At 39.2% G+C, this 26,789-nt stretch overlaps 1 protein-coding gene across 3 annotated transcripts; it reads left to right on the top strand.

Annotated features, from left to right (window-relative positions):
* Positions 1 to 216: 216 nt before the first annotated feature.
* LOC127411050 (tectonin beta-propeller repeat-containing protein 2-like) lies at positions 217 to 26,789 on the top strand. Of its 3 annotated transcripts, none has more exons than XM_051646385.1 (20): positions 217 to 348; positions 884 to 1,141; positions 2,880 to 3,008; positions 5,022 to 5,153; positions 6,027 to 6,184; positions 6,453 to 6,759; positions 6,962 to 7,094; positions 8,803 to 9,270; positions 10,119 to 10,867; positions 11,496 to 11,679; positions 12,595 to 12,768; positions 13,979 to 14,159; positions 16,064 to 16,205; positions 17,600 to 17,840; positions 18,013 to 18,102; positions 18,356 to 18,589; positions 24,382 to 24,530; positions 26,032 to 26,173; positions 26,360 to 26,509; positions 26,626 to 26,789. In XM_051646385.1, exons 2-20 carry the CDS (start codon positions 923 to 925, stop codon positions 26,775 to 26,777), a joined length of 4,134 nt encoding a protein of 1,377 aa, XP_051502345.1. In that variant the 5' UTR covers positions 217 to 348; positions 884 to 922; the 3' UTR covers positions 26,778 to 26,789. The 3 variants fall into 3 exon arrangements, with proteins under 3 accessions (XP_051502345.1, XP_051502344.1, XP_051502346.1); XM_051646384.1 differs by having other exon boundaries at positions 26,029 to 26,173; XM_051646386.1 differs by lacking the exon at positions 217 to 348 and having other exon boundaries at positions 1,004 to 1,141; positions 2,859 to 3,008; positions 26,029 to 26,173.

Genomic DNA, 26,789 nt, shown 5'->3' with positions numbered 1-26,789 from the left:
AGATAAACGTTTTAACGTTTAAAGGGAACTGATGTTAGATTTGATTATTATGACTGATAAACGCCCTCCATTTGTAACCTAAGGACCTCCTCTACTAATTTGCTCTCAGCGACCCCTGGCATCCTTTGAACGCCCCCGTTGAGAACCTCTGCTTGAAGTGTTGCGCATTTCACTTCCCCTGCGGTAGGTGTCGCTGGCGTCACATTTCTGTCCCAACCCAAAACAAAGAAGAAGTGACGTTGTTAACAAGAGCAGTCTGCTGTCAAAGCAGCAGAAATGTCAACAGTTCGCCCTTATCCAAACTGTCAAAGGATTACGGTTCAGAATTAATGTGAAATTTCCCCGGTGGTAAGTTTTTGTCACCAATATGAAAGCTCAGGTAGTTTACTGCATGTGGACTGCTAGCTAACAAGACAACCTGACCATCCAGTGATCGCTATAAACGACTTCTGTTGTTTTGTACTATTAGGTTTAATGCATAAAGAGGCTTTGCTTTGGAATAGAAACTGAACAATTTCGGAAAGCGAAAGATGCACATAGGTGTGATTAATTTCTCCTCGTGGAATTTGTTACTCTGTCCTAATACCCAGGCCACAAGTGACACAATGCAATGACAGCTTACTGTCTTAACATATTTATCATGATCAAGCCTCTGTAATATAGTGCATAAATGGGGGAAAGATACTCTGTTCGATTGTGACATTACGTAAGGCGCGGTTAGTATGGTTAAATTTGTCTTGTGGGGTGTGTTCACTGGTTAGATCAGTAGTTTTGATCTGTTTAATTCTCTCTGCAACCTGAACCTGTCACTGCACTTTGATTAACAATGCATACACATTTTATAATTCTGTATTTGAAAATGTTGAAAAAAATGTTCTGCCAGATTTCTCCATCAGTGGGAACTCAGATCCATAGGCTGATCATGGCCACCCATCCAGCACCACTCCCCTTGAGGGAGTTCTGCCCCCTCTACTACCTTCTCAATGCCATCCCTGCTAAAGTGCAGAAAGGTTTTCGTTCCGTATTGGTCTACTTGACCGCTTTGGACAGCAACACTGATTATATAGCGATTGGCAGCAGCATCGGCATGCTGTATCTCTACTGCAGGAGAGTGAGCCAGATGAATAAATACAATTTAGAGGTAAGACAGCATTGCTATTTCCAAACTAGTCTGCACTTACAGTTGATCTGATGTGAGGATATTCTTGAGGTACAGTTGAAGTCAGAAGTTTACATACACTTAGGTTGAAGTCATTAAAACTAATTTTTTAACCACTCCACAGATTTAATATTAGCAAACTATAGTTTTGACAAGTCGTTTAGGACATCTACTTTATGCATGAAACAAGTAATTTTTCCAACAATTGTTTACAGACAGATTGTTTCACTTTTAATTGACTATATCATAATTCCAGAAGTTTACATTCACTAGGTTAACTGTGCCTTTAAGCATCTTGGAAAATTCCAGAAAATTATGTCAGGCCTAGACAATTAGCCAATTAGCTTCTGGTAGCAGGTGTACCTGTGGATGTATTTTAAGGCCTACCTTCAAACTCAGTGCCTCTTTGCTTGACATCATGGGAAAATCAAAAGAAATCAGACAAGATCTCAGAAAAAATAAATTGTGGACCTCCACAAGTCTGGTTCATCCTTGGGAGCAATTTCCAAATGCCTGAAGGTATCACGTTCATCTGTACAAATAATAGTACGCAAGTATAAACACCATGGGGCCACGCAGCCATTATACCACTCAGGAAGGAGATGCATTCAGTCTCCCAGAGGTGAATGTAGTTTGGTGTGAAAATTGCAAATCAATCCCAGAACAACAGCAAAGGACCTTGTGAAGATGCTGGAGGAAACAGGCAGACAAGTATCTATATCCACAGTAAAATGAGTCCTATATCGACATAACCTGAAAGGCTGCTCAGCAAGGAAGAAGCCACTGCTCCAAAAGCGTCATTAAAAAAACCAGACTACAGTCTGCAAGTGCACATGGGGACAAAGATCTTTGTCGAAAGATTTTTGGAGAAATGTCCTCTGGTCTGATGAAACAAAAATTGAACTGTTTGGCCATAATGACCATCGTTATGTTTGGAGGAAAAAGGGTGAGGCTTGCAAGCCGAAGAACACCATCCCAACCGTGAAGCATGGGGGTGGCAGCATCATGTTGTGGGGGTGCTTTGCTGCAGGATGGACTGGTGCACTTCACAAAATAGATGGCATCATGAGGAAGGAAAATTATGTTGATATATTGAAGCAACATCTCAAGACATCAGCCAGGAAGTTAAAGCTCGGTCGCAAATGTGTCTTCCAAATGGACAATGACCCCAAGCTTACCTCCAAATCTGTGGCAAAATGGCTTAAGGACAACAAAATCAAGGTATTGGAGTGGCCATCACAAAGCCCTGACCTCAATCTGATAGACAATTTGTGGGCAGAACTGAAAAAGCGTGTACGAGCAAGGAGGCCTTCAAACCTGACTCAGTTACACCAGTTCAGTCTGGAGGAATGGGCCAAAATTCCAGCAACTTATTGTGAGAAGCTTGTGGAAGTCTACCCAAAACGTCTGACCGAAGTTAAACAATTTAAAGGCAATGCTACCAAATAATAACAAAGTGTATATAAACTTCTGGCCCACTGGGAATGTGATGAAAGAAATAAAAGCTGAAATAAATCATACTCTCTACTATTATTCTGGCATTTCACATTCTTAAAATAAAGTAGTGATCCTAACTGACCCAAGACAGGGAATGTTTTCTATGATTAAATGTCAGGAATTGTGAAAAACTGAGTTTAAATGTATTTGGATAAGGTGTATGTAAACTTCAGACATGAACTGTATATTGTTTTTGCAATAGGCCTGTTTTCTGTTGTAATAGGGTAAATGTGAGGCCATCACTGCAGTGAAGTTGCTGAGTTGTTTTGATGATCTTGTGGCTGTTGGGACAGCATCAGGCCGAGTTGCTTTCTTTCAGCTTGTGTCACCATTACCTGGCAGAAATAAACAGGTACAACTGCATCTCTCAATATAGACACCAAGTACAAAGGGTTTCATTAAATAAGAGACATTAAAGTGTTTACTATATTTATTATTATTATTATAAATTTTACTTAATATTTTATTAGAAAAAGATTTTACAATAATTTTACACCACATTTAAATAACACTTACAGTGGCATGCAAAAGTTTGGGCACTGATCAAAATGTCTGTTTCTGTGAATAGCTAAGCGAGCAAAAGATGGCCTGATTTCCAAAAGGCTTAAAGTTAAAGATGACACATTTCTTTAATATTTTAAGCAATTTTACTTTTTTATATTCATCTTTTACAGTTTCAAAATAACAAAAAAGGAAAAGGGCCCGAAGCAAAAGTTTGGGCACCCTGCATGGTCAGTACTTAGTAACACCCCCTGGCAAGTATCACAGCTTGTAAAAGCTTTTGTAGACAGCTAAGTGTCTTTCAATTTTTGTTTGGGGGATTTTCACCCATTCTTCCTTGCAAAAGGCTTCTAGTTCTGTGAGATTCTTGGGCCGTCCTGCATGCACTGCTCTTTTGAGGTCTATCCACAGATTTTCGATGATGTTTAGGTCAGGGAACTGTGAGGGCCATGGCAAAACCTTCAGCTTGCGCCTCTTGAGGTAGTCCATTGTGGACTTTGAGGTGTGTTTAGGATCATTATCCTGTTGTAGAAGCAATCCTCTTTTCATCTTCAGCTTTTTTACAGATGGTGTGATGTTTGCTTCCAGAATTTGGTATTTAATTTAATCCATTCTTTCCTCTACCAGTGAAATGTTCCCCTGTGCCACTGGCATCAACACAAGCCCAAAGCATGATCGATCCACCCCCATGCTTAACAGTTGGAGAGGTGTTCTTTTCATGAAATTCTGCACCCTTTTTTTCTCCAAACATACCTTTGCTCATTGCAGCCAAAAAGTTATATTTTAACTTCATCAGTATGCAGGACTTGTTTCTAAAATGCATCAGGCTTGTTTAGATGTTCATTTGCAAACTTCAGACGCTGAAATTTGTGGCGAGGATGCAGGAAAGGTTTTCTTCTCATGACTCTTCCATGAAGGTCATATTTGTGCAGGTGTCACTGTACAGTAGAACAGTGCACCACTACTCCAGAGTCTGCTAAATCTTCCTTAAGGTCTTTTGCAGTCAAACAGGGGTTTTGATTTGCCTTTCTAACAATCCTACGAGGAGTTCTCTCTGAAAGTTTTCTTGGTCTTCCAGACCTCAACTTGACCTCCACCATTCCTGTTAACTGCCATTTCTTAATTACATTACGAACTGAGGAAACGGCTACCTGAAAACGCTTTGCTATCTTCTTATAGTCTTCTCTTGCTTTGTGGGCATCAATTATTTTAATTTTCAGAGTGCTAGGCAGCTGCTTAGAGGAGCCCATGGATGCTGATTGTTGGGACAAGTTTGAGGAGTCAGAGTATGTATAAAGCTTTGAAATTTGCATCACCTGGCCTTTCCAAACGATGATTGTGAACAAGCCATAGCCCTAACAAGCTAATTAAGATCTGAGACCTTGGTAAGAGTTATCTGAGAGCTCAAATCTCTTGGGGTGCCAAAACTTTTGCATGGTGCTCCTTTCCTTTTTTTCACTCTAAAATTGTTCAAAATAAAAATAATACACTAATATTGCTTAAAATGTTGAAAAGAATGTTTCATCTTTAACTTTATGCCTTTTGGAGATCAGTTCATCTTCTACTCACTTAACTATTCACAGCAACAGATATTTTCACCAGGGGTGCCCAAACTTTTGCATGCCACTGTATTGGCTGTTTAATAGAGCAGTTTAACTTCACATGTGTGTAATTGCTAATATAAAAGTTAAAAATGTCATGTAACATCATTATTCAAAATATAGCAGTGGTTCAAAAGTATTTTTTTCTGTCCACATAATAAAAGAGCATAAAATGTAAAGATGTGATCTTATAAAAGAAAATTGTAAAGTGATTAACTGTTAAGCAGGCACTGTGTCACACTGATTTCGTGGTCTTGTCACAGCTGAGAAGGTTTGATGTGGTGGGCTTGCACAAAAGCACAATTACAGCTCTAGCATGGAGTGCTAATGGCATGAAGCTCTTCTCTGGTGATGATAAAGGGAGGGTGGTCTACTCTGCTGTGGACCTGGACCAGGTAAGCCTTGATCTTGAGTCTATTTTCTTATGCCGTATGCCTGATATTAGTATTTAGATGGACAAAATAGTGAAAGTTCACCCAAACAGGGAAATTCTCTCACCCTCATGCCTTCCCAGATGTGTATAACTTTCTTTCTTTTGTAAAACGCAAATGACGATTTTTAGAAGAATATGTCAGCTCTGTAGGGCCATACAATGCAAGTTAATGTTGGCCAGAACTTTGAAGCTCCAAAAAGCACGTAAAGGCAGCATAAAAGTCATCCATATGACTCCAGTGGTCAAATTCATGTCTTCAGAAGCGATATGATGGGGTGAGAAACAGATAAATATTTTAGTCCTTTTTTACTATAAATCTCCACCTATAACTAGCCCCGACCAGTAGGTGACAATATGCTCAAAGAAAGCGCATCAGCAAAAAACAAAAGAAGAAGAATGTGAAAGTGAAAATGGAGATCTATAGTAATAAAGGACTTAAATATTACGTTTCTCACCCACTCCTATTACATTGCTTCTGAAGACATGGATTTAACCACTGGAGTCATATGGATTAGTTTTATGCTGCTTGTATGCACTTTTTGGATCTTCAAAGTTCTGGCCACCATTCATTGCATTGTATGGACCTGCAGAGCTGAGATATTCTTCTAAAAATCGTCATTTGCTTTCTGCAGAAGAATGAAAGTCATACACATCTGGGATGGCATGAGGGTGAGTAAATGATGAGAGAATTTTCATTTTTGGGTGAACTATTCCTTTAAAAAATACATTTGCTAGGTCCAACTCCTGTACATATTCCTTGCATACTGGTTTTGGAGGGGAGAATTTTTTATAGTGTCTAATGACTGAGAATGTGTGTGTGTTCTGTGTCCTTTAGGGAGTGTGTAACCCATTGATTCTCTTTGAAGAGCCTTCAGCAATAGTTCAGTTGGAGTACAGTCAGAAAGTCCTTCTGGTTTCATCCCATCAGCGCTCAATGCTATTCTATACACAAGAGCAGTCGCACCAGCAGCTGGGCACTAAACCACGAAAAAGGTACAACACCCACAATCCATGTTCAATTGTTAGAGTTGGAGTGTTAGGGGCCATTCACACCAAACATGTCATTGCATCTAAAAAAGTGGATAGAACAGAAAGCTGGTGACTCATTTAAAAAAAATCAAGTTCTTTTAACTTGACATGGCCGCATTGTGTGAGCGGCCCCTTACTCATATTTTCCTCCCTTTAGTTCATTAGTGATTTTAAGCTCAGTGTCTTAACTCACTTATGTACAGTTCTTGATATTTGTCTTTCATTTTAAAAGCAATGGCAAGTTTGGTGCCTGCTTCCAGCCAGCTCTGTGCAAGCAGAGCGATCTGGTGGTTTATGCTGCCAGGCCAGGGTTGCGTCTGTGGAGGACGGATGTGCGAGGTCGGGTGGGGGAAACGCATGTCCTAAAGCCCCTGTTTAATCAGGAGGTCCCTCAGTTTGAGCTGTTCCCACGTTCAGGCCCCACCGGTGGCTACAGACCTACAGAAAGACAATTGGGATTGGTCAGCTGCTTCCTGAAAGAGGGCTGGGTCCTTAGCTGGAACGAGTACAGTGTTTATGTTGTGGACTGCACCAATCAGGTATGAATATGTTTTCTGGATCTGTGTGTGAAAGAAATTCAGTGCATAAACATTCAGTGTGATTCAGTCTATAACGAAGTTGATGTTGTTTTAATCTAAGGATATACTGTACTTACGATCAATCAATATATAAACTGAAAAGTGCTTTGAGTGTTTGTCAATGCAAAGATAATTTGTGATATTGTTTCTAATTCTTTCTAAGGTTATCATTGGAGGATTGGAAAGCAGTGGAGATATAGTGTCTGTGTCATGCACTGAGAATGAAATCTTCATTCTGAAAGGAGATCGGGACATTCTGCGGATCTCAAATTGCCCTGAGGGATTGGTTTCTAATTGTGAGTTGCATTTCTGATGCCTTAATGGTAGTTTTAGTCATGCATTCTGCTCCATCAGCAGTACTCTGACATTAACACCCTGTCTACACCGGACCCGAGCGAATCAATGATGATGTCTACACTGCAAGCGTCCGTTGTGCCACGTCGGGTCACACCGACAGTAAATGAGTGTGCTGTTCCATTTTGCGCTGCACGTGCTGGTGCTACTACTGCCAACATAATAAACGGTTTAGAACATAAGTGTCGGCACGTCCAGTGTAGACAGCCTCAAGTCGTTGCATCACATCACGTCATTGGACACGCCCAATGTAGACGGGGAGTAAGGGATGGGGAAAAGCATGTTTTGCCCTTGGCACTTTAATAACTGCAATGGTTTTACTTAGTCATGCTTCATAGATTGATGTTTATTGATTAATTTATTTTTCTCTCTCTCTCTCACTTACACTATCCACCAGTGCCCCCAATAAGTGTTTGGACACTTAAGACACATTTATAAAACATGAATTTTATTGCATGAGATTGCAAAATATAAAATCTGCAAACAAATTATGCTTTTTCTCAGAACTGAACACTTTTCTTAAACTGATTTTGCAATTATTTTTATTTTGACCCAAGGTAATGATTAGTGAATTTTAAGTGTCCCTGACTTTGAAAACCAGAGGGTGTCCAAATAACTTTTATCTTCATTTTTAACAGTATCTGTTATTCAAAATGTATATTTTTATATAAATTCTTTTTGGGAATTTATTTGCTTGTATTGTGTGCTTTTGCTATCTTTCTTTAAAATAAATGTCACTTAGTTTGATATTTTGTTATCTAATGCGGTGATTCCCAACCGGGGGTAGGTGTACCCCAGGGGGTACATAAGCAGGTCCCAGGGGGTACGCAAAAAGAATTGGATTTTGCTATGTTGAACCTAACAAAGTGAATGGGACAACAGATGGGTAAACATATATAGATTTTCCATTTAATCACGACCTTCGTTTGAATGATCCCAATGGCGATCTTTTACTCTATGCAAAGTTAGGCATTGAGATCTTTTCACCGTGTGTTGAGAGTAAAAGTTAGGTTTAACTTTAATGTAAATACTTGTAAATAGTTCAAATTATGAATCTAAAAAAATAAACATGTAACAAAACTTATGTATGCAATTTAATTTATGTAATTTCAAGACTTTATATTTATTTATGGAATACATGGAATTTGTTCATTTTTAAAAAGTTGAAATGTAACCGAAATTATGAAAAACTAATGATAATATAAAATTGGTCAAATTAATATTTTGTAATTCACCAAGTTAGAGCATTAGCTGAGAGAATTTCTTTTATATGTAAGTAAAATGGACATTATAAATGATTTAGACTGATTTAATCTGAACTGATCAAATCGGGATGTCTTTGTCTATTCCCAGCCCTAATGGGAATTGATAAAGAGATGTCAATAGATAAAACCAATACTGACTGATCAAAAATAATCAATATTAACGACAATGCTAAATGATATTTAGTCTTTAAATATCTTTGGTTTTGTGTCGATCAAGGGGTACTTCAGCCTTACTGATAGTGCTGTTGGCGTACTTCAGGCAAAAAATGTTTAAAAAAAATTAAAATGTTTAAGCGTGTCTTAAGTGTCCAAAAATATTTGGGGACTATTGTATACTAATCTGTCTTTTTGTATCTCTCTCTCTCTCACTCTTTCTCTGTCTCAGTATTAGACCACTCTTACCGTTTTACATCCCCTCTTTCCACACCCACCATTGTGCTGCCCCCTAATGGCGCCGTGGAAACAGCTCAGCCAATCAGAACCATGCCCATCATTACAGAGCAGGAGACTCAAGCCAGTCCCAGCTCAGAGGAAGTGCGTGAAGGGATTGAGGAGTCAGAGGAGGTGCATGAGGAACAGCAGCATGAGGAATTCAGTCAAGCTGTCAAGGCTCTGGTAGTCACTGAGGAGGTGGATCAGCAGCAGCGGGTTAGTGTAGGGACCCTTGAATCCTGCAGTCGCAGCAGCTCCATCACATCATGGGAGAGTGCTCAGGGTATGTTGACTGCCACGGAGGCCTCCATCTCAGAGCTGTCCTCTAGCCGATACAGCACCATCACCCAGGAGGACTTCCAGCAAGAGCTGGTGGTCAAGGCCATAAAGCTGAAGAAGAAGGGCAAGAGGAGAAGGCAGGGTAAGAGGATCAACGCTGCATCACATGTAGCACTCACCATGTTATGATATGTTATCATCACATAAAGCAACAATAATATATGAGAAAACATTTAGATGTGGCAAAAGCACCCGCAAAACGATTTGAGGCTTAACAATGCCGAGTTTAAATTCTGAAAAGTAGTCAACATGAAAACAAAATTAACCCGATATACTGTACACTCCTGGTCTTATTTTGCAAGATTCATTAGTGCACGTATTCCAAATAATTTTTTTTGTCTTTGTCGTCAAAATGTAATAACTTCCTCTGCCTCTGATTTTCCTTTTCCACTGATGTCACCAATGCCAAACAGTCTATTGCAGTGGTTCCCAACCCTGTTCCTGGAGGTCCCCCAACACTACACATTTTGGATCTCTCCCTAATCAAACACACCTGATTCAACTCATTAGCTCATTAGCAGAGACTCTACGATCTGAATTGGGTCTGTCAGATAAGGGAGATATACAAAATGTGCAGTGTTGGGGAGGCCTCCAGGAACAGGGTTGGGAACCACTGGTCTATTGGTTAAAACCATCCAGTAGTCAGCTAGCTATTTGGGCATTGTTTTAGCAAACTCACATTCAGGTCTGGTATGGAACGCTCACTTTTTATGATTCAATCAGTTGCCGATGGATAAAAATCCCACCCTTCATTTTTTCTTGTTAAATATTCTATTTCACTCAGAAATATGTCACATAACTCAAATGGGTTGCAAATGCCATTTCAGGTTGATTTTAATTGCCAACTGATAAAAACATGTTCCTTTAAAGCTAGTTTATATCTTTTTGTGAGTCCAATGCTCTTTTCCCTTCCTCTTTGTGACTCTGTAGAGAGTGGGAACCGTGTTAATGAGCGCAACAGCTGGTCGGAGAGCCTGTACAGTCAGGATGGTGCAGGCAGTGATGTTCTTAACACACCCATGAGCGAGCCTCCTTATGAACACACTAGCCTCCTGTGCAGCAGCCTCGACCTCCACAGCACCTGCTCGCCTGACCAGGAGGATTCAGTCTATGGAGAAACTCACAGTTCTGATGCCTTCCCTCTTCAGAGCCCTCCAGAATGCTCACCCAACCAGAACCAAGAGCCTGATCAGCACTCAGTTAACCAAACAGCAGAGACGCATCCCCCTTGCCCGTCATCACTCCCTATGCAAGACATGGAGTGCCAGGCGTATAGTGAAAATGGGGATGTATTTGCGGAAAATGAGCCTCAAATTGCAGCTACGCCTGATGTGGACATACTCTTGGAATGCACATTTTCATATATGCAGACAGCTGATGAGCAGGACGTTATGGAGGAGCACATGAAGGAGGGCAAGGACCCCCTGGAGGATTCGGAGCAACAATATACAGAGATTTTACATGGTGACTTTAACTTGGACTTATCTTATGATCCCATTAGGCCACTGGGTTACTCCCCTGAACCCGAGCCAACGCCTTCTAGTGACGAGGAGGACATCTATGCCCATGGAGTGCCATCCAGTGCCAGTCTGGGGGATGGACTAAATGCTCTGAGTCTTCAGGGCTCAGCTGCTAAGCAGAAAGAGGAAGATGAGATGCAGCTCCTCAAAGCTGACCAGGTTAGTGAGCAGACCATCACGGTTCTCAAGAGGGAAACATCTTGGGAGCTAAAAAAATCCAGAGACCATTATCAGATCAAAATTTAGGCTCTTGCTTGTTTTTGCATTATACAGGGGTTCTGCAAGTTTTTTTAAAAGTCTTAAGAAGTTTTAAATTGTCCTTTTTTAAAATAAAGTCCTTAAAGTCTGAGCCAGATTTCTTAAATTCATAATATAACAGTATTAAATGTTGTATATGTATTTACATTATATGTAGTTTTCAGGCACTTCCCTGAATGATTGGTTGTACCAACAGATAGTTTTGTAAACTTTTAAATCTTACCATGCATATATATGTTATGTGCTCCCTAGCCATTTAAATTTTGAAACATATTTTTTGAGTTTGTTACATTTCAGTTTAGGTAGACTTAAAAGTGTCTTTAAGAAGTCTTGAATATAGCTTCATGAAACCTGCAGAAACTCTGTAATATTATGGAATAAATTAGTAATAACATTTTATTAACATTTATTAAGCCTAGTCAAGAATTTACTTTAATAATGCTGTATAAACATCACTTGCTGTTTTCAGAAATAATTTTGTATATGTATTCTTAAGTGTAAAAATATATAAATGTATTTCTCTTTAAAGTTGGCTGAAAGCTGGATGGGCTACAGTGGGCCTGGCTGTGGCATCCTCAGTCTAGTCGTGACAGACCGGTATATCTGGTGTCTGGACTTTAAAGGAGGCCTTTTCTGCAGTGGTCTCCCAAATGGTAGCTTGAGCTGGCAGAAGTTTGAGGAAAATGTCCATCAGGTGGCTTTATCCCCATCAGGTAAGGAGTGGATCGCCTGAGATTTGGTTTATTCAAAATCTAAACAAGCAAGAACTAGTTGGTTTTCGGGACTCTAGACTAAGCTTAGTCCTCAGATCGTTGTATTAAAAAACTTTTAATAATTTCTCTTAAAGGGACAGTTCACCCAAAAATGAAAATCCTCTCATCATTTACTCACCCTCATGCCATCCCAGATGTGTATGACTTTTTTTCTTCTGCAGAACACACACACACACACACACACACACACACACACAAAAAAGAATTTTAGAAGAATATCTCAGTTCTGTAGGTCCATACAATGCAAGTGAATGGTGGCCAGAAATGTGAAGGTTCAAAAAGCACATAAATGCAACATAAATGTAATCCATATTTTCAGAAGCGATGGACTTCACATCCTTCTTTTGTTTTTGCCGATTTGCATTCTTCATGCATATGAGGAGAATTTATAGTGAAAAAGGACATTAATATTGATGTATTTCTCACCCAAACCTTTCAAATCGCTTCTGAAGACATGGATTTAACCACTGGAGTATGGATTACTTTTATGCTGCCTTTATGTAATTTTTGGAGCGTTAAAGTTCTGGACACTGTTCGCTTGCATTGAATGGACCTGCAGAGCTGAGATATTCTTCTAAAAATCTTCATTTGTGTTAAAGTTATACATATCTAGAAATGAGAGAATTTTCATTTTTGGGTGAGCTGTCTCTTTAATCTCAGATGTAAGTATGTTAATATTTATAGGTAACAACATTGTCACATAAAAACTACCTTTTTTCAGTTCTGTATTTTTAAAAGGTATTTTACAACAGTACTTTATCTTAATTTACATTTTGTAAATTAAAAGATGTTATTTGCTGACAACCATAAACTAATGTAAGGGTTTAATCTGATCTTACTGTTGTGTTTTCTCAGGCTCATTGCTTTGGAAGGTGGAGCAGAAGACGATGACTGCTTATGCTTGCGGGAAAGTCACCATCAAGGGAAAGAGACACTGGTACAAAGCTCTGGATGACACGTCTTTCGTTGCACTTGGTGATGACACTGCGTGGCTCATTCGCACCAATGGTGACCTTTATCTACAGACAGGTGTGAAAAAATGAGCACATTTTGATAACCTCACATTATGGTGATAGATCACTTTGGAATAATTACTTAAAGCTCATAGTTGAGTGTTTTGCATTTACCTTGATTATAACTTGTTGTTCTGCAAAGAAATGAATTCACTGTAATTATTTTTGCTCTGGTTTGACAAAACTGTAAGGTACATACTGTAACTGCAGATGAAATCAACCTGGGCTGTCACTTTGTGGCCACTAGGTAGTGCTGTATGTACTTGGTAAATAACCCATTGTGTTTGTAAAGCTAAACTAGCAACAATGGCAAAAGCAATAGTCATTTTGCATCTGGCATTTGTATGTGCATTGATATACGGATTTTCCTGGTTTTGCCACTGAATTATTTAATCTAAAGGAGTGTAACTTTGGTCTGGGCTCTGCTTTGGCTCTTATGTAATAGTGAAGAGCATAATCAAGGGCAGCTAGCCTTGTGTTGCAGTTCCAGTTACCTCACAGCTCTGTTAAACCTTACCATCCCATAATAACCCCTGCCGCTCAAGCAGAGGTAATAAGATGCAGTACTGTATGTTACTGTAATAATGAACATTTACAGTGGGGTTCAAAAAGATGTCCACATTGAAAATCTGGGATTCAGAGTCTAATTTAAACCTGGAAATAAACAAAGTATTAGGGTTTTGAAAATTGTATAACAAAGCAATGATGTAAATGATGTTAAATGAATAAGAAACCTGCTCTATATCTAGGTCACTAATCCAATAAGGAACTTTGTGAAATTGACCAAAGTCTTTCTCACTTTGGTATAACATGGATCATCAGATTTCCCATGTCAACTTGGGTGCATACTGTCATTGAAGCAAAAGAGGGAAATGTGTGTTAATTTTTCAATCAACTTTTCATGTAAATTGTTATGCAGATAATATTATAATGGAGGAAAAAAAAAAATCAATTAGAAAAATGCTAAATTAAAGCATTTCACAAGTACACTAAGACTTTTGAACCCCTCCTTCTGCAGAACCTGATGTTTACAGGAATCATGTATTGCAGGAGTCATATATCAGGAAATGTGATGTGAAAGTACTGCTTCATGCCAGTTCTCAATAGTTTCAGATTTCATCAGAAATTTTAACCAACAAGACTAGTTTCATGCTTTTATATACCATTCATTTAAAATATACATTTAAACAGCTTAAATACTACTGCTGTTGTTTGTGTGTATTCAGGGCTGAGTGTGGACAGGCCATGTGCACGGTCAGTGAAGGTGGACTGTCCGTGCCCTATGGCACAGTTGGCAGCACGAGGCAGTGTGGTGTGGGCACTGAGTGAGCAGAGGGGGGTGTTCTACAGAGAGGGTCTCAGCAGCTACTGTGCAGAAGGGGAGCACTGGAAGTATGACACTGTCAGGTATGTCTGTGATCTCGATTTCACATGATCAGATTGTAGACAGATACAGTTGAAGTCAAGTTTACATACACCTTATCCAAATACATTTTAACTCAGTTTTTCATAATTCCTGACATTTAATTGTAGAAAACATTCCCTGTCTTAGGTCAGTTAGGATCACTACTTTATTTTAAGAATGTCAAATGTCAGAATAATAGTAGAGAGAATTATTTATTGCAGCTTTTATTTCTTTCATCACATTCCCAGTGGGTCAGAAGTTTACATACACTTTGTTAGTATTTGGTAGCATTGCCTTTAAATTGTTTAACTTCGGTCAGACGTTTTGGGTAGCCTTCCACAAGCTTCTCACAATAAGTTGCTGGAATTTCGGTCCATTCCTCCAGACTGAACTGGTGTAACTGAGTCAGTTTTGTAGGCCTCGCACATGCTTTTTCAGTTCTGCCCATAAATTTTATAGCGGATTGAGGTCAGAGCTTTGTGATGGCCACTCCAATACCTTGACTTTGTTGTCTTTAAGCCATTTTGCCAGAACTTTGGAGGTATGGTTGGGGTCATTGTCCATTTGGAAGACCCATTTGTGACCGAGCTTTAACTTCATGGCTGATGTCTTGAGATGTTGCTTCAATATATCCACATAATTTTCCTTCCTCATGATGCCATCTATTTTGTGAAGTGCACCAGTCCCTCCTGCAGCAAAGCACCCCCACAACATGATGCTGCTACCCCCATGCTTCATGGTTGGGATGGTGTTCTTCGGCTTGCAAGCCTCACCCTTTTTCCTTCAAACATAACGATGGTCATTATGGCTAAACAGTTCAATTTTTGTTTCATCAGACCAGAGGACATTTCTCCAAAAATCTTTCGACAAAGATCTTTGTCCCCATTTGCACTTGCAGACTGTAGTCTGGTTTTTTTAATGACGCTTTTGGAGCAGTGGCTTCTTCCTTGCTGAGCAGCCTTTCAGGTAATGTCGATATAGGACTCATTTTACTGTGGATATAGATACTTGTCTGCCTGTTTCCTCCAGCATCTTCACAAGGTCCAATTTTTTGCACTAAACTACATTCACCTCTAGGAGACAGAATGCGTCTCCTTCCTGAGTGGTATAATGGCTGCGTGGTCCCATGGTGTTTATACTTGCGTACTATTATTTGTACAGATGGACGTGATACCTTCAGGCGTTTGGAAATTGCTCCCAAGGATGAACCAGACTTGTGGAAGTCCACAATTTATTTTTTCTGAGATCTTGTCTGATTTCTTTTGATTTTCCCATGATGTCAAGCAAAGAGTTTGAAGGTAGACCTTAAAATACATCCACAGGTACACCTCCAATTCAGTACACCTCCTATCAGAAGCTAATTGGTTAATTGTCTAAAGTCTTGACATAATTTTCTGGAATTTTCCAAGCTGCTTAAAGGCACAGTTAACTTAGTGTATGTAAACTTCTGACCCACTGGAATTGTGATATAGTCAAATAAAAGTGAAACAATCTGTCTGTACACAATTGTTGGAAAAATTACTCATGTCATGCACAAAGTAGATGTCTTAAACGACTTGTCAAAACTATAGTTTGCTAATAGGAAATCTGTGGAATGGTTAAAAAATAAGATTTAATGACTTCAGCCTAAGTGTATGTAAACTTCTGACTTCAACTGTATAAAGGACTGCAAGCAAAATCTGACCTTATCCAATATAACTTTATTATTTTTATATAAATGCTGCATGCAAAAATGAATATTTCATATATGGGCTGCCAAATTTAAGCTCTTGTGAGATGATGATAAATGTATTTAAGGGGATGTCGATGCCTAATGTACATAAGTGCATTAAAGCAAATATTACCCTTTTTTTTTTGCCAGTTTTTAAAGTGAAAATATAGTCTAATGTTGTCTGTGTGTTTTCAGTGAGAGCCAAGGTCTGGAACCCATCTGTATTGCTCTGGGTGAGAACAACACAGCCTGGGCACTAGACACCAGTGGCAGCCTTTGGTTCAGAACAGGGGTCACAACTAAAAAGCCCCAGGGTGAAGATGAACACTGGTGGCAGGTACATATGTTAAACACCACTTTTTGACAAATTTCTACATCAGTGGTTCTCAGTCTTGTTCCAGGAGTACTCCAGTACTGCATATTTTGAATGTCTAATTTATTTAACAGACTTGATTCAGTTGATCAGCTCATTAGTTGAAATTCCATGAACTGAGCTGGGTGTGTCAGATAAGGCAGAAACCCAAAATGTGCAGTGTTGCAGTACACTAAGACAGATTTAGAAACACTGCTCTAAATGAACCATTCTACATTCAGTGTAAAATGATTGACAGCCAACATACTGTAATTCTACAGACTTGGTTTAGGGTTTTTCAAAATTCCTAAACCAAGAACAAAAGTTCTGATTGTAACTCATCCTAGAGCTTTCGAGCTACATCCACCAAAATTGGCTCAGACAAAGTCTTTTTAGCAAGTCAGTTAACTTGGCGGCCATCTTTGGAACACTATATGGCAGCTGTTTTTCTATGTAAACAAGTGGTGTTCAAGTGCAGCTCCTATCTACTTAAATGGGGAAAGACAGAAATCTCCAAAATGGTTGGATTACAATCAAAGAACATATATTCTCATAGAACATAAAACATAGCTCAGATTACAAAAAAACAAAAACAATTCCAGTCTGAATCTAAATTGTGATTGGCTCTTTTATCTGTAATGCGGGAATACCTTTCCTTCATCCATTGACCATTGGTCGTTCCAGTTTCTCCCATTAATTTTAATAGAAGTGGCTCTTCTCTGCGAAATAGTCCCTGGCACAGATCTTCAGGCAGTTCTCACTGTGGTAGCTATGACTTTTCTAACTGATTGGAATTACGGTTTTCGCACAGTGGATGATCAAATATCTCCAAAATCCCATAGATTTACGCTAGAGACTATTTAGCAGAGACGGGACACTTCTATTTAAATTAATGGGAGAAATCTACGGATGTAGAAAGGAAGTCCAGCCTTGCAGGTAAAAGAGCTAATTACCTTTTAGATACAGACATCACCTGTCAATCAACTCGCTAACACACATGCGTATCTCTGGACACTTATTTCATTAATATCTTTAAGGGAGTAGGACAATTTTTTTGCATACTTCTCCATGAAAATATTTCTTTCTTTCTTTCTTTATTTTTTGCCTTATATGTTTGTCTGTCTGTCTATCTATCTATCCTGCAAACTTAGATTTTTTTAAACTAACTTTCAGACAAGGCTTTGTTAAGCCGAAATCAAAGTTTGTCTTGACAAACCTTACCTATTTAGTTCTAAATGCTTTGCTTTAATTTTACAAGCCTGACAATCTTGCGTCTAGCAAGAACAGCTTTTTGCTTTTCAGATTTGATCAAATAAGACACTAAAAACATGTATGTACCATCTTACGGTGGTCTTTTTCTTCAATATTTTTTCAAATAGGTAAGCATCACAGACTATGTGGTGTTTGATCAGGGCAGTCTATTGCAGACTTTGATCCAGGCTACACAGACCGTTGCCACAGCCACTAGAGCTCCAGTGGAGCGGGTGGCAGAGCGCCTTCGTGTGGCCTTCCTCTCCCAGCACTCCCAGTGCCAGCCCAGCCTCATCAGCGTCAGCAGCAGTGGTGTCTGGATTGCTTCTGGACGCAACGAGTTCCATGTGGCCAAGGGCAGCCTCATCGGTACGACACCTAGCATGGGCAAAATGGTAGCTTAAAATATAAATATTCAGTTTTATTGGCCTATGTCCTTTAGATTATTTCTTTTTTTTAAATATCATAAAGCCACTTGACCCAGATTTTTGCTGTCAGGTTTTATGTTGATGTTCATTATTTGATATTTATTTTCATGCAGGGACATTTTGGAGAAGTGTTGTACCCAGAGGAACTGCCTCTGCCACAAAATGGACCTTTGTGTTCTCCTCTGCTGTTCCAGCTGAAGAAGGTATGTAGACATCCCACCTTTTCACATTCATGCCCCCGTGTTATCTGATGTCCAACAGGAAGCCATGAAACATTGTTGTACTTTGGCTGCACAGGTCTGTGTAATATCTGTGTAGACTGCCCATGTTTGTCCCTTGATATTTCCACTCTCTAGCTTAACTTTAGCCCAACCACATTTGTAAGAACCAGCATGGACTCACTGATGTCCTCAAAAAATTTTGGTCATCTCATAGTGTGTCTTGGTGTCTCCTCAGGGAGTTTCCTGTGGTTAGGTCAGAGCAGGAAAGACCTGTTCTGCATCCGGGACCAGGACAGCCATCTGCGACCCTTCACCATTCAGCTCCCTCCAGATGTAGAGATGGTGCAGCTCTCAGCCTGCCATGATGCTCTGTGGGGCTTAGATCACTATGGCCGTGTCCACATCCGCACTTTATCAGCCAGTTGCACTACGGGCATGCACTGGACACTGCTGGATCTCAGCCAACTCGGTGAGGGAATTTTCTTTCTATAGACAATGGTTTTATCAGTGGATCATATGTCGGCTAAATTAAAACCTGTGAAAATGTGAAAACACCGAACTGAAACACCAAGTCTTGATTTAAGTGATCGAGTAAATCCCTCACAAAACATTTCCAAGTAATATTTGACCTGAAAATCTAAAGAAATAAATGCCAAACAACACTGCAACTGGTATAACACCCACCCTGGTTGCAGTGCAAAAAATGGTCCTGAAATGGGTTATGTAGCTAAAATGATTTAAATAGTTTTACATTAATTGGTTAATCATCTTAATGTGGTAAAGATAATCTTAATCCTAAAATTGCCCTTTTTATAAGCAAAATATAATTTCTTATTACTTTCTTTAGATTTTGGGTTGATTTTGGGGTGACCCGGACATATTCATGACACACTTCGTAAGCTAGCTGATTTTATTTACATCATCCTCATGAAAGAGTTCTTTCGAAATAAAGAGAAATATGTGTGTGTGCTCACTGTGTAAGATAGCTCTTAATAGTCATCCTCATAATGGACATGTTAGACAAATGATTCTGATAAATTGGTCAAATGTTACTGCTCAACAAGATCTCAAGTGCCATTTGCACAGGTCATGTGTGACAGAATGACGCATGATAAACATACACTATATTGCCAAAAGTATTCGCTCACCCATCCAAATAATTGAATTCAGGTGTTCCAATCACTTCCATGGCCACAGGTGTATAAAATGAAGCACCTAGGCATGCAGACTGCTTCTGCAAACAATTGTGAAAGAATGGGCTGCTCTCAGGAGCTCAGTGAATTCCAGCGTGGTACTGTGATAGGATGCCACCTGTTCAACAAGTCCAGTCGTGAAATTTCCTCACTACTAAATATTCCACAGTCAACTGTCAGTGGTATTATAACAAAGTGGAAGCGATTGGGAATGACAGCAACACAGCCACGAAGCGGTAGGCCATGTAAAATGACAGCGGATGCTGAGGCGCATAGTGTGCAGAGGTCGCCAACTTTCTGCAGAGTCAATCGCTACAGACCTCCAAAGTTCACGTGGCCTTCAGATTAGCTCAAGAACAGTGCGTAGAGAGCTTCATGGAATGGGTTTCCATGGCCGAGCAGCTGCATCCAAGCCATACATCACCAAGTGCAATGCAAAGCGTCGGATGCAGTGGTGTAAAGCACGCCGCCACTGGACTCTAGAGCAGTGGAGATGCATTCTCTGGAGTGACGAATCACGCTTCTCCATCTGGCAATCTGATGGACGAGTCTGGGTTTGGCGGTTGCCAGGAGAACGGTACTTGTCTGACTGCATTGTGCCAACTGTGAAGTTTGGTGGAGGGGGGATTATGGTGTGTGGTTGTTTTTCAGGAGCTGGGCTTGGCCCCTTAGTTCCAGTGAAAGGAACTCTGAATGCTTCAGCATACCAAGAGATTTTGGACAATTCCATGCTCCCAACTTTGCGGGAACAGTTTGGGGATGGCCCCTTCCTGTTCCAACATGACTGCGCAACAGTGCACAAAGCAAGGTCCATAAAGACATGGATGAGCGAGTTTGGTGTGGAAGAACTTGACTGGCCTGCACAGAGTCCTGACCTCAACCCAATAGAGCACCTATGGGATGAATTAGAGCGAAGACTGCGAGCCAGGCCTTCTCGTCCAACATCAGTGTCTGACCTCACGAATGCGCTTCTGGAAGAGTGGTCAAAAATTCCCATAAACACACTCCTAAACCTTGTGGAAAGGGTGGGCCGACGTCATATTAAACCCTATGGATTAAGAATGGGATGTCACTTAAGTTCATATGCGTCTAAAGGCAGATGAGCGAATACTTTTGGCAATATAGTGTACCTCACAGGGGACCCTCTCCTGTTCCCTCCTGCTTCAGATTTCCATGTCCCCTTCCTGTTCATGTGGTATACATATTCATGAGCAACCAGCCCATTTCCACTCCCACTCAGGATATACTTTTCCTTAGTACACTTTGCATTACTTCTCTTTCACTTTAAGAGGTTTGCAGTGTATGAATGTGATGCAAACTTAATCCCTCCCTTTATTTCAATTTCTTGGAATCGGTGAGCTTCCACCAGGTTGAAAAGCAAGCAATGTTTCATGTATCAAAACCGCATGTTGATAAGGGTGCTGATTATTTTTTCAATTTGCATAACACATGTTTTGTAATAATATCCAATTAGCTTAGTGCCAAAGTTCATGAATGAAAGAGATTGAGTTTTGCAGTGATTAGACTTCAGGGATGGTCTAAACACACAGTCAGTCGGCATATTGGAAAAAAGTTCACAATGTCAACCTATGTCAAACATAAACAATGCAGCCATCCACATACCACTATTTGTTAACTGTTCAAGTTTTCACTGTGAAATGACAATGCAGGCTGATCTAATCCGATTACTTCAGACATATTTTAATTACATAGCTTGCACTTTATTACAATCAGTGTAAAACCAACAGTGTGAGGAATTTGTTTATGAAGTGCAAGTGTGTGTTTTGTGTCTGTGCATGTGTGTTTGTGTTTGTGCTGTGACAGGATGGAGACACATATAGGCAGAGCCATGTGATGGGAGCAGCTGTAGCTCTGCCCATCTCTGGTTGTTTGCATGTGAACAGCAAAGTGACAGACGAGTCTGGGGCTAGTCCTGGCTGTATGATCATTTTAAAACTGGTTACAAACTGACTGAGCACATGATGTTTCCTTTGCTTTTAGACTCAGGCCTACAGACCAAGACATACAGTATCCTTTATGTTACTGGAGTTCAGTTGGTCTAATGAAGTGTCTGGATATAAATGCAAATTCTTTGGATGTTAGCTAAGACAATTAATGAAAATATAATCTAAATTACAATTTTGGTTGCCACAGTTAAAGCTGAGGTGTATCATTTCTGAGACACTAACATCACCAAATGGAATTGCAAAAATAATCACTGTTTTCAAACCGATTCCAGAAAACTCCCCTTGTCTTCCATTGTTTGTACAAATAGATTGCCTTGCCCCAAACTCGCACCATCAGTTGAGTCAGTGTTGCTGGAAGGGCCATTCAAAAAGAGGAATGTTTTGATAGTGCCACAGAGCCTAAATGTTACACTTTTAGGTGAAATCAGACTGGGATACAAGAAACAAATATAATAACATAGATTAATTACACTTAATTACACTTGATCAGCTTTAACTAAATGTGAAAAGTGTCAATTACAACATTCCATTAAAGGAATAGTTCCCCCAAAAATTCTCTTATCGTTTACTCACCCTCATGCCATCCCAGATATGTATGACTTTCTTTCTTCAGCTTCAACACAAAGATTTTTAGAAAAATATCTCCGCTCTGTTGGTCCATTCAATGTAAATGAATGGTGGCCAGAACTTTGAAGCCCCAAAATGCACATAAAGGCAGCATAAAAGTAATCCATACAACTCCAGTGGTTTAATCCATGACTTCTGAAGCGATATGATACATGTGGGTGAGAAATCCATCAATATTTAAATCCTTTTTTAATATAAATTCTCCTCCCTGCCCTGCAGGTGCCGATATGCCCGAAGAATGTGAATCGCCAAAAACTAAAGAATGTGGAAGTAGATTTTTATAGTAAAAAAGGACTTAAATATAGATCTTTTTCTCACCCACACCTATCATACCGCTTTTGAAGACAATTTAACAATGACTTTTAAGCTGCCTTTATATGCTTTTTGAAACTTCAAAGTTCTGGAAACCATTCACTTGCATTGTGTTCAGCAGAGGAAAGTTATACACATCTGGGATGGTATGAGGGTGAGAAAATGATGAGAGAATTTTTATTTTTGGGTGAACTGTTTCTTCAAGATAAGCCCTGTTTTGTTTTCTACAAAAAAGAAAAGAAAAGGAAAAAAAAAAAGTTGTTTTGCAGCACCGGAGCTTTGTAACCAATCACAGAAATGTTTCATTGTGCGTATGAATGAAGTGTTTAAATCGCTCTATAGGTCTATCAGTAATGACGGCTATTTATAATGAGTTTTATGCAGTCAATCCACGTTTATGGTTCAGTTTTGTCCACGGTTGCTCAAGAACATGTCTGCTGAAGAAACATCACCTGCCAAAAAGAAGCTTTAGAACCAAAGTGAAAAGCATTCTGGCAATTTGAAATTGTTTTGGATTTGCAAGATGTTGTGCAACTTTAAATTCATTATTTAGAGTTTTTAATAATTGCAAATTAATAATAGCAATAGCAGTTACAATTGAAGGAAATAATTATGGTTTTTGTAATAATCATGCAGCCCTAAGTCTAAATCTCATGAACCTTCTTGTACTGCAGCTCACACGCCCCTTTTCTGTTTTGCACGTACTCTGTCCCTAATTCTAATTGAGATGTTTTAGGAAAACCCTTAAAATGCTACTACAATAAAAAAAAATGTTTTTTTTAAAACACTAATGGCTTTGAAAAAAGGCCATCCTGTGAATTGAAGCGTCAGCTTTGCTTTATCTTGTTCTGTTTGCAATGATTCAGCACAGTGTACAAAGAGCTCTTGCGAGCAAAGGCCACGGGTGTGATGACATGTAAGCATTCTATTGTTTTCATTCATTGTGTTCATCAGACACCCACAACGTTCTTTTTGTTGATTTGGTAGATAGGCGTGTTTCATCACATCAATAGGAGATAAAGCAGATTTGAGGGGATTTTCAGTTTTTAAATGGGTTATATTTAAACAAGATTTTTGCAGCCTTGTAAATTATATTCAGTTTGTAGTAGATTTTGTAGTATTTTGACACTCAAGCCACACTTAAAAATGTATGAATTTTAGTTCATAGATACTATAACATAATATCAAACCAAGTGGCATCTGCAAACTTTTTTCTTTTCTTTTTTTCATTTTTTTTTTTTCATTTTTTGCTGTTATTATCTATTTTGTTTGACAACTAGAATGTTAGTATATTTACCAAATATATTTATTTTAATTTTAAACAGTATGCCTATTTTTTATAATAAAAAAAAACCTTTGTTTTGTGAAATGTTTGCTTAAAAATTTCTTTAAAACAAATGTCACTTGGTTTGATATTTTGATGTGTAATACAATGATATTCATGCATTTTTAAGTGTCCATATACTTTTTGGGGCCACTGTATATGGACAATGTCTTTACAGAGCCTGTTTTTTTTTTGTTCAACATAATTGTTACATATTATGCACACATTTACATTCAGATTATTTATTATTACCTACATATGTAATTACACTATAACATAAACACTGTAATGCAAAATGTGATGACATGGCCAGGATGATATAGATATGAAATGGAAGGCGAGAATGTGCGTCAGTGTTTATCGTATGTTATGTTAAGGTTTGCTATCCAAGGCCCAAGGCTACCCTATCATATCAAACTCTTGCACTGTAAAGTTCTACACTCCCCCCACAGTCCTGCTGAATGTTGGCTACTCTCCAAAGGACATTGCTTGATAGACACAGGGTTTTAGTTTGGAAAAATGGCCATGGATGTCGTTGACATATACATTATTGAAATGGTACCAAATGTGATGTATGGTTTCAGGAGCTTAAGTCAGGCACACTGCGCAAGGTCACTGTCACATCACTGGGTTGTGATGGTTGAATATTAACACTTACCCTAATATTAGCCCTAATCCTAACACTTTGCACAAAGTCACCGGACGGCATTTGATTATGGCAAAACTTTACATACTGTACAGCTGGGTTTTAAACTTCCAGGAATGGAATGTGTGTTTAAATGTGTTAGTTCACCTGTTTATATTGAAATCTTTCTTTCTCTCTTTTACTCACTCACAGGGCACGTAAGGTTTCTTAGTTTGTCCTGTGGCAGTCAGAATGTTTGGGCATGTGATGCTAATGGCATGGTGTATTTTCGTGTTGGAACTCAACCTCTGAACCCCAGCATGATGCTCCCTGCGTGGATCTGCATTGAACCTCCTGAGCAGGTAAACAAGCAACAGTTTCATCAGTGCTTGACTTACTAGCTGCATAATAACCTCTGCAAGGTACACTCTGCTCATATACAGGCTTACATGCATCCGTATGGTATATTACTTGAAGACAGATCAAACTTATCGTATTTAATGTCTGTACGAAGTTTAATGTCTGTTTTACTGTTTGAGTCATAAGCAAATCAGTCAAGCAAATCAGTTAAACCTCGAAAGCAGTAAGTTACATTGATTCTTCACAGTTGAGCATTCAGTGGTTATATCTCACCTACTGTAAAGCAGCCAAATACTGAATCTACATTTGCATTCTTTTGAACTGTGATTGTAATATTTCTGTTGAACAGTTTCTACCATGGCCTTTCATTTGGGATAAACTCAGTGTGGGATTATTTGGTCCTTTGAAAAATAATTGCATTCAACCAAAAATGAAAATAATAATTTATTATCACCCTCATTTCGTTTCAAACCTGTATGACTTTCTTTTTTATGCGGAACACGAAAGGAAATGTTTTAAAGAATATCAAAGCCATCTTGTCAATACTAAGGCTATTGATTGTGAATCACTATAAAGGGGTCATGGCATGAGGAATCAAACTTTCCTTGATATTTTGACAAATAAGAGGTCATTGTTCTATAAAAACGTACTGTAAGTTTTAGAACTCAAACCTTCCTTTCCAGTCCAGAAAGAGCATTTATTGTTTCCACCCTGCAAAAACGACTAGTTTTGAAATCGGCTACATTGTGAAGTCACAGTTTAGCATCATAGGCATAGTCCCCCCTACACAACATACGTAATTGTCGCGGTGAGTTGACAGAGAAAGAAAGCGGCTGGAGTACTCTAACACTAAAAGTGGTACTATTGTAACTGTAGTTTGCTTTTAACCATCGAAAAGAGTAAAGTAAGTGCCCCAGATGTTGTTGTGTTCTTGGATGTGGAAAAACTGCATCTCTGTCTAGCCTTCTGAAGGATCCCAATGTTAGGAATGACTGACTAATTCAAAATCAAATTCCTGAACGTGTCATTGTGGGATTATAAATTTGGATTCTTTGGATTCATGGATGAATTCTTCTGAGAACCAAGGATTAGGCTTTGCAAAGAAACTTGTATTGATGTAGGAGTGGCAACAATATTGGACATGACAGTAATGCCAGTGAGTAACAAGTGTAATTCTAATGTTTCATTTGCTTTTCAACTATGCTAGCCAATCATAATAGTGGGCATGTCTTAACAAAATAAAATAAAAATTATCCATGTTATGACCCCTTTAAAATACCCAAACGTATCATAAAAGTAGTCAGTGCGACTACAGCGTCATATTCCAAACCAGCCCATGATATTCCTTAAAATATCTCATTTTGTGTTCTGCATAAGAAAGAAAGTCATACTTTTTAGAATGACATGAGTAAATTATGACAAAATGTTTATTTTTGGCTGAACCGTTCCTTGAATTCTCCAGCTATGTGTGCTTTTTTCTAATCATCATGTTCTTTTGAGCAGCCTGCTGGGCTTCATCTGGTGAAAATTCAGACCAGTCCTAATGACCGCATGCTGTGGGCGCTGGACAACAGAGGCAATGTGCTTGTACGCACTGGTATCACTGAAGAGATGCCTGTTGGGACTGCCTGGGAACACATTCCAGGTTAACCTTCATTACACAATCTCTTTCGCTGTTTTTTCATTGATTGGTTTATTATTCCTGCACTGCGATTGATTGGGAGATTCAAAGTTAAACTCATTTACATAGGTGTTTAATTAGAACAGTGATGTGTTTACTCCATTGTCAGTTCGAATTTGATAGAAAATGAAACTTTTTTACAAATTGTAGGACTTCAGGCGAGTCAACTGGTTTTGAGCATGAGGACTGCTTGGGTTCGCCTTCCTAACGGTGAAGTGGCTCGGCGATACGGTATTACAGATAAGAACCCAGCTGGAGACTATTGGAAAAAGATTCCAGGATTGGTCAGCTGGCTTGCTGGTGAGTATTTAGAATCGTTTAGAGCTAAAACGTTTACTAATATGATTGCCGATTTGCCAAGTGACCCTCAACATATAGAATTAAACAGAACTGACCAAGATGCCCATCTTTTGCAGTGACTCCTATGGATGAACTATGGGCAGTTACGTCTGCTGGCGCTCTCAGCCAGCGACTCACCAAAACTCTGCATCACAATAAGGGTAAAAACCATGGCAACACAGGTTCTCTTAGTGGAGAGGAGCTGGAGGAAGAGTGGGAGGTGATTTAGACACCACAAATT

This window comes from Myxocyprinus asiaticus, chromosome 20, assembly GCF_019703515.2.
Source record: "Myxocyprinus asiaticus isolate MX2 ecotype Aquarium Trade chromosome 20, UBuf_Myxa_2, whole genome shotgun sequence".
NCBI classification, from domain to species: Eukaryota; Metazoa; Chordata; class Actinopteri; order Cypriniformes; family Catostomidae; genus Myxocyprinus; species Myxocyprinus asiaticus.
This window is presented reverse-complemented; position numbering and strand designations above follow the sequence as displayed.